Genomic DNA, 14978 nt, shown 5'->3' on the forward strand with positions numbered 1-14978 from the left:
GCGCTTCGCCATGCCGAAGAGAAAGGTGAAGCGCGGGGGAAACAGCGGAGACGGGGGACGCTGGGCGTGGGGGACGAGGAGAAAAGGGGAACGAGGGGAACTGCCGTCGCCGCCCGGCTGAAGTCGCCGGCAGGGCAGCGCGCCGAAGAGGGCCGGCGCCGAGCACCGCCGCTCTCTTCAGCGGCGTCGTCTGGAAGGTTCGGCGGCGCGCGACGGGCGCCCGGCCGAGGCTCGCGATCCGAAAGCGGCGGCGGAGAGAAGGGGCGGGCCGAGCGGCGCATCACGTGCTCCCAGCCGGCCCGCCTCTGCGCGCCGCGCACGCGCTGTCTGATGCGCGCCGTTTGCATTGGCAGGTGGCCGCCGGTGGCGCGGAGGCTGCTGAGGAGGTACCGAAGAGGAGATCGGCGCGGCTGTCCGCCGTGAGTACCGGCCGGCACCGGCGGGGCGGGGGATGGTGTGTCTGCAGCTGAACCGAGCTCTGCTTCTGCTTTCTCTTCAGAAGCCTGCGCCTGACAAAGCGGAGCCCAAAGCCAAGGCGTTGACGGCGAAGGTGAGAGCCTGGGGGCGATGGGGGAGAGGGGAGCAGGGGCTGTGTGGGCGGCATTGTTTTTTTTTTTTAAAGAAACGAGGGTCTATATCTGGTGGCAGGTCAGTGTGTGCAGTGTATGTGTTTTTGGCTTCTGTGTGGTTTCAAGCACTTGGGTCTTACTTGTCTCTTTTTTTCTTCAAGCATATGGCTTAGGATCATTTCAAAGACGGCAAGATAAGATGCTTTGCAGAGTTTTTGACATTTTCACTTTAATAATTCCTTAGCAGTGCTACACTCGCCTTCATTCCAGTGCTTTGAACATGAATGTGCTCTCATTCTCTGAGTTTTAAACCTAAGAACTTTGGTGAAGCTTTCTAATTTCATTTCAGCTCCAATTCTCTGTTTTTTCCCCCCGAGTGTCTGCATGGTGCATCCCATTGACTAATATTTAGAAAATACCAGAAGTCTACGTGCTGTGAAGTTGCTTGTCATCTGGATTAGTGATACTGAGTACTAACATTCATAACTTTTTTTGTGATTTTTCTTTCATCAGGTACAGTCTATTTTATCTCAGTGCACTGGGGGGGGGGGGGGTTAAAAATAAAAGATATTTTCTAAACATGGGAGAAAAGCATTTCTGATGTTTTGTGCACAGTGACAACGTAGGTGATGTTTCAGCATTTTTTCCCTTGTTTATTTTTCACACTGCACCCTCTACATGTCATATTCCTTACTGCATGTTTGCATGCAGTGATGTAAAACACTTAGAACTTCTGCTTAGTGATTGCAGAATTTCATAGAATTCTATTATTGTGAAGATAATAATTTGCATGTGCATTCGTATACAATAGGTAATGTATTTAAATGTGTATTAAAGAGTTGCTTGTGTATGGTAGCACAGTAACATGATGGTGATTTTTGGTGGTGGTGGTTTCTTGTTTTGTTTTTGTGAGGATGAACACTTGGAGTGAAAATGAAGTATGGATACATGTAGCATGATGGTTTCTCGTAATAATCAGAAGTGCACGTTTCTACTATACATAGAATAAACAAAAATGATTTTTTCTTCCTCAGTAGATTTTAGTTCAGAGACAGTAAATTAGGATATACATGATATATAGTAGGATATACAGTGACAAACAGACGTGGAATGCACACTATTTTTAATGAGATCAGATACATCTTAAGGTAGGTCATTATAGTAGTTGTCTGCTTAGAAGAATAAATGGATTACATTCTTGGCACAGATTGTATCTGCCAGAGGTGTCGTAGTTTGTCTTTTATTGAAAACTTTTGTTAGGACCTGTAAATACCAGTGCTAATTTTGTCAAAAACTACTTCGACATCAGTTAAGATTGACACAGGTGTTTTATAAGCATCTGGACCAGCTGGATCTCTGTAGTACTTGGTTGCTGTGTGGAATGTTTGGGAAGATATGTTAAATTTTTATGGTAAGATTGCTCTTAAGCGAATACTTTTCTCCAACCCATTTAACAACAGGGATGCCAGGTGCAGAAGACATGACTGAGATACTTGTAAAGGAGTGCTGAAAATGATACCTGCAATTGTTCATCTATTTAGGATAAGTTACTGAAATTCTCACCTGTCAGTACAAAAGAAAAAAACGAGACTGAAGTGTTTGGTGTATACAAAGTGGAATGAGTTCACCAATGGATTTTGTACTTTATGTTAATAATTTTTAATATGTCACAAGAGATTAAACCACGTATGACAAATTGCTCTGACTTTCCACTGGAATTAATTACTATTGTTTTTTGTCTCTGATAGGTTTTTCAGTGGGTTTGCACCACTCTAAGCAGTGCTTTTAGTTACTGTATAAAAGAGTGATCCTAAGTTCTGTGAGCATTACATATTTATAATATGTGCTATTCAAGGAAGTATATATGTATTAGCTCCTTAATAGTAGCTCTTGGTGTTTGCCAAGTCCATCTTGTTTTTGTTTAATTACTTTCAAAATTTATGGTATAGGTTATATGAATTCATTTCATTTAATTGTAGGATAAATCTGAGAACAAGAAAGCTCAATCAAAGGGGAAAAAGGGGCCTAAAGGAAAACAGACTGAAGAGACAAACCAAGAGCAGATAAAGGACAACTTGCCTGCAGAAAATGGAGAAACTAAAAGTGAGGAGGTAAAGTTGTATTCTTTGGTCTAAAACAGCTGGATAACTTACTGTAACTAGTATAAGCATACAACTGTTAGAGAAGCAGATAGTACTTAAACTAGAATCTATTTCTGTGCAAAGAAAACTGCTGGTTATTGAAACATTAGTAGATAAACCAGGGAAATTCTGGTTGCACTCGAAAGAGTTGTAGTGATGTGGTAACAGTCCTTGACATGAAAACAAATGGTGAAAATCTTACCCAAATCCCAGTACAGGATAACGTCCTTTAGCAAGGAGCTGTTTTGCCTGCTGGTAAGGCTCATAGAGGGAAAAGAAGTACAAGGATGACTAATAGTTGTTGAGAAATGGGCCAAATCAGTCTTGGTTGTAATACTCTGCTAAAATGACTCTATTGCTGAAGTTTTTTTGTACTAAATAAAAATATCCTTCACCCTGCTTTTTTTTCTGGATGGTGAGCATCAGTTTAGGACAAGATCTGTTGAGGGAGGCAGTGCCTCCTGTTTGATGAGCTGTTAACAATTGCATAAATCCAGCTTTCGTGTAGTAACATGCTTAGAATTACTCTCAAATTACTGCATTATTGGCTGCCTAGTTCATTTCAGTTAATCAGTTGAGTTTGGTCATGTAATCAGAGGATTTATTAATCTAAATATGATTTATTTTTCCTGCTTCCTTTTTTAAATAAAAAAATAATTTTTTTTTTCATGTGCAAATGTATCTTCAACGAGAGAAAAGAGTATTTGGCCTTCAGGTAGATAGTGGTTTTCTTGGGTAAGGAAGGTACAGAGTAATACTTGAGTGGGCAAGACAACTTTGGATTAACATTCTTTATTTGCAAACTTTATGCTTTTTGTGTCTAGGTTGTGCTGTAAATATGAATTCTTTGGTAGGCTTAAGTGTGGCTCTATCAATGTATTAGCATTGCACAGTTTGGTTTTTCCATTTGTGTACATGATATTTTGGTAATGCCAGAGAAAGCTAAATTTGGCAATATTTTTCACCTGTAGTTTGTTTAATATACCAGTTAAAGGAGATATAAATCTAAGGAATGGATGATGATTTGGGGAACACATCTTCAGGTTGGTCACACCAGTCAAAATTGCTGAATTAATATAATGCTTCAATATCTCATGAAAGGGCAGTGAATTCTTATGTTAAAAAGCGCATAATGTCTGGGGGGGGGGGGGGGGTAAGCTTCTGTACTTCATCCTTCAAAAAGCTTCTCCTAGGTGGCAGTAAGGATAGTTAGCAGGTATTAGGGTTTCTGATTTGGTACTGCTATAATTAACCAGAATATTCTGCTGGTACTTCCGTAAACCTTTAGGATAATGAAATTAAATGTTTACATTGAATTCCTCTTTTTAAACTATACTGCAAGAGGAAACAGTTCTCTAGTCCAGATGGACTCACAGCTGTAATCAGTTAAGTTTGTATGAACCTGTCCTGAAGTTGAGGTACAACATATAGAGGCTTGATATAAAAACAGTTTGGTTGTGCTACATTCAGTATTTTTTCAATGATGTAATTTTACTGTGGTACTGAGTGCCTATATATTACTTGCCTTAAAATATAGGGAGATTTGAAAATGTTAACAGTGCTGCATTTAAATGCGCGAAGTACATCCATAATGTTTGTTTTAATCACAATATATGCAAGGATTTCAGCTTGTTAGGTAATTTTTTTATTTCAGCAAGGCAGTAATTATTGAAACATTTTTTTTCTTAAAAAATGTTTTAAGTGTAGATTGAGTGGTACTGCATCAACATTCTGAAATCCATACTGCTGCACCCGAGCTGATAGAAGCCCTTTTGGGAAAACTTGAGTTTAGTAGAGCGTTATCCAAGACAAATAAACACACCGTGGTTCCAATTCATTAGGACTACAAAGCATGCTGTATAGAAGCAAGTCACGGTTGTTCTGTATGTCAGGTTGCCTAATGTGTGCTTTAAAAATACTGTGAACTAAAAGTCTGCGTGACTTTGAAACTTTTTGCATTTAAATGTTTGGTTTTTTCCCCTCTTCTTTTTCAGACCCCAACGTCTGATGCAGCAGTAGAGAAAGAAGAAGTGAAGTCTGAATAACATCTGGTACCAAGTCTTTAATTGGTGATCCTTATACTTTTCTTCTTGTACAATTCAGAGGAATATTTTTATCAACTATTTTGTAAATGCAAGTTTTTTGGTAGTTCTAAAAAACACGTTTTTAAAAGGAGAGAATCCCAACTCAATCCATTTTTTTACATATTTAGATACCTAAGTGTAAATGATTTTTTAAGTGGCAAAATCATGTACTGGTTGTCTGTTTTCTATGAAACCAGAAATTAACGGGATGTTACAAAACGGAGAGGTTTTTGAAGTCTTAATGCGGCTTCTCGTTCCATAGACTGGGAGGAAGAGTTTTTCTGTCCTACTAAACGAAGCGCACACACAGACATCGGAACTTGTAATATGTTGAGAACGTCTGAACGTTTCAGTTATTTATCTATGATTGTACCATCAGTAGAGTTGCTTATCTCATGAACTGCTCCCTAGTGTTGGATTTCTTGACCAGTAATGTATATCTGTGACAAAGTTATTTTTGGTAGGTGTAGGTTTATTTTTTCCAACAACTTTGTAACTGCTACGTAAAAGACTGGAAACTTTTATCTTTAAATACTGAATAGGTAATAGTTTCTGATTGATAGACTGAATGTCAGCTGGTACTTCACATCTAGTTTTAAAGGAGAGCTTGTCTACAAAGTCCAAATGAAAAATATTTGAAATAGGCTTAGAAAAAAATAAAATTATAGTTTTTATATTAAAAAGAAACTATGTGAATAAGAACAATTGTAAAATTGTAGTGTCTGTGATCACCGAACAAAAGCCAAATAAATCTTGATTAAGAAAGAATGTTTCTAGAGCTCTTGCATTGACTACAACAACTCAGAGTATAAGGGGGTGCAGTCATTGAACTTGTGCTTCTGTTGGAAAGCAATGAATAAATACCCTACTGGCTTTGATTCTGAACTGTATTTTTTATGTTGTTAACAACTGTGCTACTTACAGGTAGTAATGCAGGGGTGAGCAGCAAGTAGAAAACTGTAATTGTAGTCTTATCTGAACTTCTTGATTGAGAGCTGGTAACGTACTGTTGCTTCTGGTACCTTTTTAAAAAAAAACAAACTTCATAAGCACCAGATATTTTTCTCTGTTCAGCATTTATGTACGTAAGTAATGCACAAAATAAAATGAGCCTGGATTGTGAACTTCTCAAGCAGTCAGCAGTTTATGTAATGGAACCCACAAAAGATAAGGAGTGTAAGAATTTGGCCAAGAGCTGTGAGGGAAGAAGAAAACTTTCTTTCTTGTGCAGATGAGCTGCTACGTGAGCGTAGCCTGCTGTAAGCAGCTGCGCCTGCTATATAGATCTGCAAGTTGACAGAGCATGGATTCAAATAAAAGTAAAACATAACCATGCTGAGAGGTCATTCATGTAGCACAAAACTGGCCTGATTCTCTTAGAAGAAAACAATCAATTTTGTTAAGATTTAACAGCCTTTCATGAGAAGGGGACATACTAAGTATATGTTACTTAAAGTAAAAAAATGAGACCTAGTACTCATTTCAGTTCTCCCAGAGTGCACTCGATTCCCCACCCCGTACTTTATTTTGCCGTATTGCAGCATGTACACAGCTTTATCTGATCAGTCTGTTTGATGCCAGTCGGATAACTGTCAGCCTTGGCTTGGGAGGAGTCAAGATCAAAAAGCAAGTTTCTTCTTTTTCCTCTTGAATGAGAATTTTTTTATGCTCACATACAAAACCTGCAAGTACAGCAGCTGCTTCCTCTTCACTTTGGTGCCAACTTACCAGTTTCTTCTGAAGACAGCAAAGTTTCACCTCTAACTTACTTTCTCAAAGAATGCTTTCACTGAAGCACTTCCTCAAATGCTTTCATATGATACAGCATTTTACCATTTTTCCATCTTACATACTTAAGAAATGTTTAGGTTTTCCTTAACTTATAATAGAGGATGTCTTTCAACACTGACTCACAATGTGCTTCTGGTCCTGTCCCACCACAGCTGTGTTCTGAGCAGAACGCACCTGGCTTTGACTTCAAATTCTGTGATATTTTTGAAGACTTGAACTAAATTTGTCACTTTTTCTATACCTTTTCCTCCCCCAATTACCTTATTTGACTGCTTATTTTTGTAGTAGGAAGACACAGCTGCTTATGTGCTCTGTTTCTTTTGTGTGTGTGTGTGTGTTTTTAGCAAATCAGAAATATCAGTTCAATGACTAATAATGTTGCCAGTAAGTATCCCCAAATAACCTCATACCTTTACTGAATGCCTGCTTCTCACATGTTTTGAGTCTCCAATGTTGAGACTCTGTTGACTTCAACACCTCATCTCTAAGACTGTTACGTAATTCCCAAGTAATTTACTCTTGGAGACAAAAAGCCTCCCTCATTTTATTCTGCAAGTGAAAGGACTTAGGGATAAATCAGCAACACCTTTCACAGGGTGGAAATGCTCACTAAAAAAAACAAAGGGAGATGCTTGCGTCAGGAGCCCTGGTTTGTTTTGAGCAGTACAAGCTGGTGTTGATGCAGTAAGGAATGAAATGTGTTTCTGTAGGAAGTGGAGGTGATTCAACTATGACTTCTCATTCTGCAATAGACAGGAAGACCTTTCACATCTGTCAGTGCTTATTTCATCAAAGCTGAATCGTGAAAACTGGCATGAAAGGGTTCTCTTAGCTTTTACTGTAAAGATAACTAGTGGTGGGGCATATTATGAAGAAGGGAGAAAAAGAGCGAAGCACTGTTTAGTCATTATAAGCAGTCCAGTTAAGGAAGTCTAATTTCAAGCTTAGCAGTTGAATTCTGTAAAGAGTACGGTTATGGCAATGGAAGTATAGAAGAAATAATAGTATATTTCTCCACAGAGCTTGAAATGACAACGAGTAAAGGGGGGGGGGAAAGAAAAAACCCACAGCACTTCAGCTACAAGGAAGATGAGGAAGGGTGTGAGCACCAGGTGCCAGTCATGCAGGTGGAGAATGGGAGTGGAATTTATGTGCGAATCTCATGGGTTTCTTTTATAACATGAGGGACCTTTGGTCGGTGTGACAAAGGAATGGAGTGACCGTTAAACTTCAGAATTACGTATAGCACATAAGGAGAACCATCCTTTTCAAAACACGTTTCTGTGAGGTGGTCTGATCACACAGATGGTGCTTGAAGGTCTGGAGCACAAGTCTGATCGGGAGCAGCTGAGGGAACTGGGGTTGTTTAGCCTGGAGGAGGCTCGGGGTGATCTCGTTACTCTCTACAGCTGCCTGAGAGGAATCATAGAATCATAAGGTTGGAAATGACCTGCAAGATCATTTAATCCAACTGTCCTTCCATTACCACTGCTACCACAAGCACTAAACCACATCTCATAGCGCCTCATCCAGACGCCTCTTGAACACTGCCAGGGACAGTGACTCCACTACCTCCCTGGGCAGCCATTCCAGTGCCTGAACCACTCTGAGAGAAGTTCTTCCTTATGTCCAATCTAAACCTGCTCTGACACAACTTGCGGCCATTTTCTTGGGTCCTGTTTGTTGCCTGGGAGAAGAGGTCAAACCCCTCTTCACAACCTCCCTTCAGGAAGTCATAGAGTGCAATGAGTTTGTGCAAGGAGTTTGTGGTGAGGTGGGGGTCAATCTCTCTCATGTAACAGTAACGGGATAAGAGTAAACGGCCTCAAGTTGCACCAGAGAAGTTCAGACCGGATATTCGGAAAAAAATTCTTCTCAGCAAGAGCAGCGATGCAGTGGCACAGGCTGCCCAGGGAGGTGTTCAAGAGCAGTGGGGCTGTGGCACTGAGGGACGCGGGCAATGAGCGTGGTGCTTGGACTTAGCGATCCTAAGGTCTTTTCCAACCTCTGCCATCCACGCGCTGGTTGGGAAGGGGCTGCTCTACACCAGTCTGCGCGGCAGTACTCCCACAAGTGGCCGAGCGGGCTGTATAGCAGGCGCAGTGCCTGTTTATCGTCTTGTGCCTGTGGTGCTGGCCCAGCCCGGACAACCCCCTGCCCTCGGCGAACCTCAGCGAAGCGGCCCGGACTCCCTCCACTCAGCCCGTGACACCGCCCGGCTTACGGGGCGGCCCCGCCCACACTCGTTCCGTCACCGCTGGACTCCTCGCGTAATCCTTCCGCGCCCGAAATCTCCGTCCTCCGCCGGCCTTCTCCCCGCTTCCCTCTCGCCGCCCCGCCACCCCTCACTGCACGTTGTACCGCGGCTCCTCGCTCTCCGCTCCCTCTCCCCGCCGAGCTCTCCCCGCGGGACTCCCGGATCCGGGGAACTACTTTTTTCCCCCGCCCTCTGGGAACGCGCAGGGCGCAGGTGGCGGCAGCGGCGCCGTGGCAGTTGGAGAGGCGGCGATGGCGGCGGAGGCGCTGAGGCTGCGCTGAGCGGCGGCGCAGGGGGAGGGGAGAGCCGGAGCGCGAGAAGGCGTCCGACGGGGGGCGGCGCGCACGGATGCGAGAGAGAGAGCGCGAGAGAGAGAGAGAGAGAGAGAGAGCGCGGGGGGGCGCGGGGGAGGGGCGCGCTGACAGGGCTATGCCGGGCCGGGCCCTGCCCGCCTCAGACGCCGCCGAGTCCTGAGCGCGGCAGCCGCCATGGCCGAGTCCTCGGCTTCCTCCGGCTTCGGCGCGTCGCCGCCGCTCATTGAGTCAGGTAACGGCGGGCCGCGGGCCGCTGCTCCCTGCCGCCATCTTCTCGAGGGCGGCGATGGATTACAGCCGCCCCCGTGGCCCCCGCCTCGCTCACTCCCGTCTATCTCCCTCCGTCTCTCCCGCAGAGCTCTACTTCCTCATCGCCCGCTTTCTCAGCACCGGGCCGTGCCGCGGGACGCTGCGGGTGAGTGCGTGGGGCGGGCGGGAGGAAGGGAAGGGAGCCCGGGGCTGTGCGCGCCAACGGCCGCGCTGACCGCTCTGTGTGTCCCCGCAGGTGCTGGTGCAGGAGCTGGAGCAGCACCAGGTGCGTGAGCCGCCCCCAGAGCCCCGCCTGAGCGCTGCGTGGTGCCCGGACCTCCCCTCAGCGCGCCTCGTGCTGATGAAATCCTGCCTTTTCCCCTTTAATTTTTTTTCCCCTCTTTTTCTCGGTTTAGCTGCTTCCTAAAAGGTTGGATTGGGAAGGCAACGAGCATTATAGAAGTTACGAAGAACTGGTGAGACTTTCTCGTTTTAAAAACTTTTGGCTCGGACGGTAACGTTGGCGCCGGGCACGTTCCCTGTAAGGAGGGCCCGGCTCTTCGTTTCCCCAATCTCGCTCCGTTGGGGTTGGCTCTGTTGGGGTTCCCCCGGCGGTCCGTACCCCGGCCGTGCCGTGCCGTACGTTGGGATATTGTTTACATAGCAGAGGTGGAGCCCGGCGCGGTGCGGCGGTGCACGCCGCCGTCTGCGTGCGGGCAGCAGCCAACCCGCAGCCGGCTTTCATTGCGGAGTTCCGCCGGCGAGATTGTTAGGAGCGTTGTGATTGGACGGTAATGATTTTCTGGTCGGCTTCCTTCATCGCTCCCCCTGCAGCGGATTAGGAAATGAAATCGCCGCTCCGAAATCGGTGGTTGTGGTTCTTGTGAGTGCTCTCTGTGGCTGTGCGCTGTTCTAAACGGCAGTAAGACAGCTGTGGCCACCGTACGGCATGTACTCCATTAAAGCAATCTGCCACTGATGTATTGACACCTCCTAAAATTGGGGCATGTAGGGTTAACGGGCAGCTCCCTTACCTGTCAGTCTGCATGCTGTAGTTGTACCCCTTGTACCTCCTGTGTCATATCTAAACGTCTCAAGGTTGTATCTGTGTAGAGGGAGAGTGACATTTTTTAAAAAACACTGTCTTAATTTAAGCACTGCTTCAGATGGTAAACTGTTCCATTTCTTTCAGTTGTCAGTGTGGTTGGGAGAGCAAATGAGGCCTTAACTGAATTATTTAAGTCACCAGAAGGCCAGGTCTTGCTAAACAGGAATGCTGTCAAGCTCTGACTCGAATTTAGCAAATGTGAAAGTAGGATTGAGTTTGAAAGGTTTTATTTATTTTCATTATTATTCTTCTTTGAGCTCAGTTCTTCTGGTAAAAAGTTATGGTACTTGTAGAAGGGTGGGCTTCTCTAACCTCAGTGCAGGTTTCCGTGTGCATTTCAGGTTGTCAGATGAATTCTTCAGCATGTGTCATCTCTCTCTCTTTTTCCTGTCCAATTTAAAAGAAGTATCTGTAAAGGGCAGTAGTATTTCAGAATATTCAGAATCTGTCTTCTGATTTTTGAGGGGCTTTGAGAACTTCTTGTTCAGCTGGTATCACTGAATTTGCAGTGATGCAAACAACAGCAGTTGTGATGCAGTTGTTTCTGTCTATTGTTGAGTTGGAGAAACAGTTTAACTGTTCCTTTCGAAAGATGAGTGAACCTACTTTTAAAAAGATGCTTGATTTGGTCACTGTGTTTCTGTCAGTGGTTGCATTTAGAATGTAAGCTTCCTGATGGTGGTGTGCAAGCAGAATGGCTTATAAGACCTGACACAGGTTATGCTGAATTTTCTGCCCTGAATACCTTGTCTGTTACTATTCTGTGCCAGCTGAAGAGGCAGAATTTAGAAAGAAAGAATAAAAAAGTGCCTCATTTTTTCTACCAAGTAATTTCTCATAATCGAACATAAGCGTCTTTGGAGCTGATGTGCTGAAATACCTTTGACTGTGTAGGGATGTTATTTCTTTTACTGATACTTCCAGCTGTTCTGCTTCTATCAGGATTACAGCCTGTACCCCCTAAAACTTTGTACATTACTTGGATTGTTATTAGAACATGTTAGGCCATTGCTTAAATCATATTGTTCTCATTACTTAGTTTACATTTGGGCAACTTTAACAGCTCTTACATGGCAGAGTACAGTATTTTTATTCCCACTTTTCTGGTGATGAGATCAGCAGCATTGAGACTTCTCTCACTGAAGTTCAGTCCCTAGGCTGAGGGAATGGCATCATAAGCATGAGCTAGTTCTGCCTGAGTTTTGAGCACTGTGGGCAGGAGGCCGCATACCTCTGTTGTTGTGGGCCTGCTTGCTTTTCTTGGGTGTGTTGGCTGGAAATGGCCTCACTGCTGAAGCAGCAGTACAACTTTTGGGTCCGACTGGTTCTTTCGTGGCTGGATCAGAGAGTCAAGTTGGCATGGGTCCATTTGTACCTGCTGATTCGCACCTCCCTGGATTGTAAATTTATGATACCAATGCTTTGTTTTACTCAGGTCTGTGCAAACTTTGTTTAGTTTCCGTGGTATTGTGATTAACTTCATTGTTTGATTAGGATTTTTTGTTTACTCATCTCCTGGGAAAGAGGAATAAAAAAAAGAAAGTCCTAAACTGTAGAGCTGCACAGTTATTCTTGACTGAGACATCTAAGTGGTTGTGGAAGTGTGCTTATTTTAGAATATTAGATGTAGATGGCATGGGATCTTCCTGAATGGACAAGTGATTGTTTTGATCCCCTTGGTGTAAGGAGTTAAGGATGTCTGGTGTTGTGTAGCAGGCGTTGTTCCAAGAGCCTATTTGTACATTAGACGACGGTCACCTAACAAGTAATGTGCAACTGAAATTGTAGTTGCATAAATTCTTAAACTTGATAACAACAAAGTTTTCCACGAGCTTGAGTTCTGAAGACCTGCTTTTGATCAATTAAAAATAATTGGATGTGTTAGGTGGAGATGCCCATTGTAGGGTGCTGCACAAACAGATACCACAGGTATGAATATTGTGAACTTTCTGTGGTTAAAATAACGATGTGAGGTAGGCAATTTTACTTTCTTATTTTTTCTACTACAGCTCTCCCATTCTTGGAGAGCACTTGTGAATTCACTAGACGAGAGCTCTACAGGGTAGGTTTTTTGTTTTGTAATTTGAATTTACACATATTAGACATTGTCCAAATACTTCTATAAATATTCACGCTTTTAGATTCATCTTTTCAGGATGTGCCGTGCATGTGTTTAAGACTTTAATATTCTGTCAGGTGCTATCCAATAAGCATGTGGCTCCAGACCATTTATTACAAATTTGCAAGCGTATTGGCCCAATACTGGATAAGGAGATACCACCCAGCATTTCGAGAGTGAATTCCTTACTTGGTGCAGGAAGGCAATCATTGCTCCGTACAGCGAAAGGTATGGTTTGTTTATTATTTGAAATGGATATGATACATTTTCTTAAGTATCTGCTTAGCGCTTTTGGAGTGTTTTGAAGGCAGTGGGCTTTCTCTGTGTGTACTGTGTTTAATGAACCAAGGCACCATCAATCTGCGTATTAATAGCATAGCAGTGTGCTGATTGTATGAGAAGTGTTAAGCTGCATCTCAAGAATTATAGAATTTCTCAGGTTGGAAAAGACCTTCGAGATCATAGAGTCTAACCACGACCTAACCATCCTACCCTAACTCTAACAGCCATCCACTAAATCATGTCCCTGAGCACCACATCCAAACAGTTTTTAAATACATCCAGGGATGGTGACTCAACCACCTCCCTGGGGAGCCTATTCCAGTGCTTTACAACCCTTTCTGTAAAGAAGTTTTTCCTGATATCCAACCTAAACTTGCCCTGGCACAACTTAAGGCCATTTCCTCTCATCCTGTCACCAATGAGAAGAGACCAACCCTGCTCTCACTGCAGTCACCTTTCAGATACTGGAAAAAAGCAATAAGGTCACCCCTCAGCCTCCTTTTCCCCAGACTAAACAGCCCCAGTTCCTTCAATCACCATTATTCTGAGTGCTAAGGCTGCTGAATCTTGCCTGTTTTCAGTATTATTGCAATAAAATGAACCATCAGGAGACGAGTACTGCTTCTTCAACATCCACAGCATTCTGAATAGTATATTGATTGGCCCATGTGGATTTCAATTGTGGTAGCTGTTGTGCTGTATTCAGTGCCAACCTGAGACAGTAACACCATTTATTTTGATAGTTTTCCTGGTTAATGCAAACGCCTTCAAAATTAGTACATTGTACATTTGTAGAAAGAAAGTCATTTTCTGTTATTTAAAGTGGGTGGTTGGCAGTACAAGACACACGGATTATTTGTTTTTCAGAAAATAGGTTTTGGCTTTAAATTTCCCTCTTTGAACGTTTCAGGAGAGAGGTGTTTGTTCGTGCATTTGTGCAGTTTTGGGTAATTAGATACTATGGTGTGGGATTTATTGGATGTGCTTGTTTTTCGGTTATCTGTCTTAGATTTAAAGGGTGAGCTATGAATAATTCAGTGACTGTTTTGTACTTAAAATTGGGATTGCAATTATTTTAGCATGAGTGTGTCCAGATGACTGTGTGTGAGAAGTAGAAGAGTCACCAAGTTGAAAGGGACCTCTTAAGATTGTCTTGTCCAATAATTCGATATATATAAAAACAATAAAAACAATATTTATTGATATTTCTTAAACACTTTATTTTGAAAGTGAGTACAAGAATTCCAGGTGAGAATTTAGTTTTGTGTTCTGTGTCACCAGTCAAAAGCTTGGCTTTGGTTTCCTGGTGTTCTTGGTTTTGTATTGGCTTTGTTTTTTACTGTTTTTTCTCCACTGTTATTACAGAAAACAATTTTTTTTATCATTTTCTTTTATGCTATGTTGTTCATGATACATTTGGGGACTTCTGGTCTTACAGTTTTTGTAGTTATTCCACCACTGACTGTTATGCTCATTACTGTGCTTTGAAACTGCAGCTGGCCTTGCATTTTTGACCTATATTTATGACAGGCTTCTACTTGATTTTTCAAGATTGCAGGAACACTGTTTGGAAAGGCTCTGCATTTGCTGCTCTTCACAGAGGAAGACCTCCTGAATTTCCTGTCAACTATGGCACACCACCAAATCTCGGTATGTGCTTATTGAAGTTCATCACTACTGATATAAGCGTGTGATGTGCATCTTAAACTGGTCTCACTACGACTGAAAACTGTGCCTCAGAACTGGATCTGGAGGCTTATCTGGAGAACTTCATATGATTTAAGTGGAGTTATTTATATATGGTACAGAGGCCTGCCTACAGTTCTACTGTGATAGTAGCGTCTAGATGAGATCTTTCTCTTTTATAAAGCCCATATATTAAGTAGGTAAACCTACAGATTAGCATTTATGAATAATTTGCTTTTGGAGAGGTCTCCTGTGTGATATAATGCATAGAAAGCCATGGGTAAAAAAAGATAACATCTAGCTTTCCATATTTGGATACAGAAGTTTGGATTTGAGCAAGTTTAAAGTGCTCTCTTGCTTACTATACACATTAAAAAA

At 42.9% G+C, this 14978-nt stretch overlaps 2 protein-coding genes across 3 annotated transcripts in view; both read left to right on the forward strand.

Annotated features, from left to right (window-relative positions):
• Positions 1-10: 10 nt before the first annotated feature.
• Positions 11-4755, forward strand: HMGN1 (high mobility group nucleosome binding domain 1; the record flags this gene model as incomplete). Its single annotated transcript, XM_079541609.1, has 5 exons — positions 11-25; positions 354-419; positions 500-550; positions 2549-2680; positions 4705-4755. The coding sequence occupies 5 exons, from the start codon at positions 11-13 to the stop codon at positions 4753-4755; spliced, it is 315 nt and encodes a 104-aa protein (XP_079397735.1).
• A 4575-nt stretch (positions 4756-9330) lies between these two features.
• Positions 9331-14978, forward strand: part of BRWD1 (bromodomain and WD repeat domain containing 1) — a gene marked incomplete at both ends in the record, with an annotated part of 51240 nt that continues 45592 nt past the window's right edge. For both annotated transcript variants that reach the window (XM_079548111.1, XM_079548112.1), the window contains 6 exons: positions 9331-9388; positions 9513-9571; positions 9662-9691; positions 9822-9881; positions 12710-12860; positions 14466-14564. In XM_079548111.1, coding sequence (XP_079404237.1) covers positions 9331-9388; positions 9513-9571; positions 9662-9691; positions 9822-9881; positions 12710-12860; positions 14466-14564 — 457 coding nt within the window. The remainder of the gene's footprint in view (positions 9389-9512; positions 9572-9661; positions 9692-9821; positions 9882-12709; positions 12861-14465; positions 14565-14978) is intronic.

Source organism: Tetrao urogallus (genome assembly GCF_951394365.1).
Source record: "Tetrao urogallus genome assembly, chromosome: 1".
Taxonomy (NCBI): domain Eukaryota; kingdom Metazoa; phylum Chordata; class Aves; order Galliformes; family Phasianidae; genus Tetrao; species Tetrao urogallus.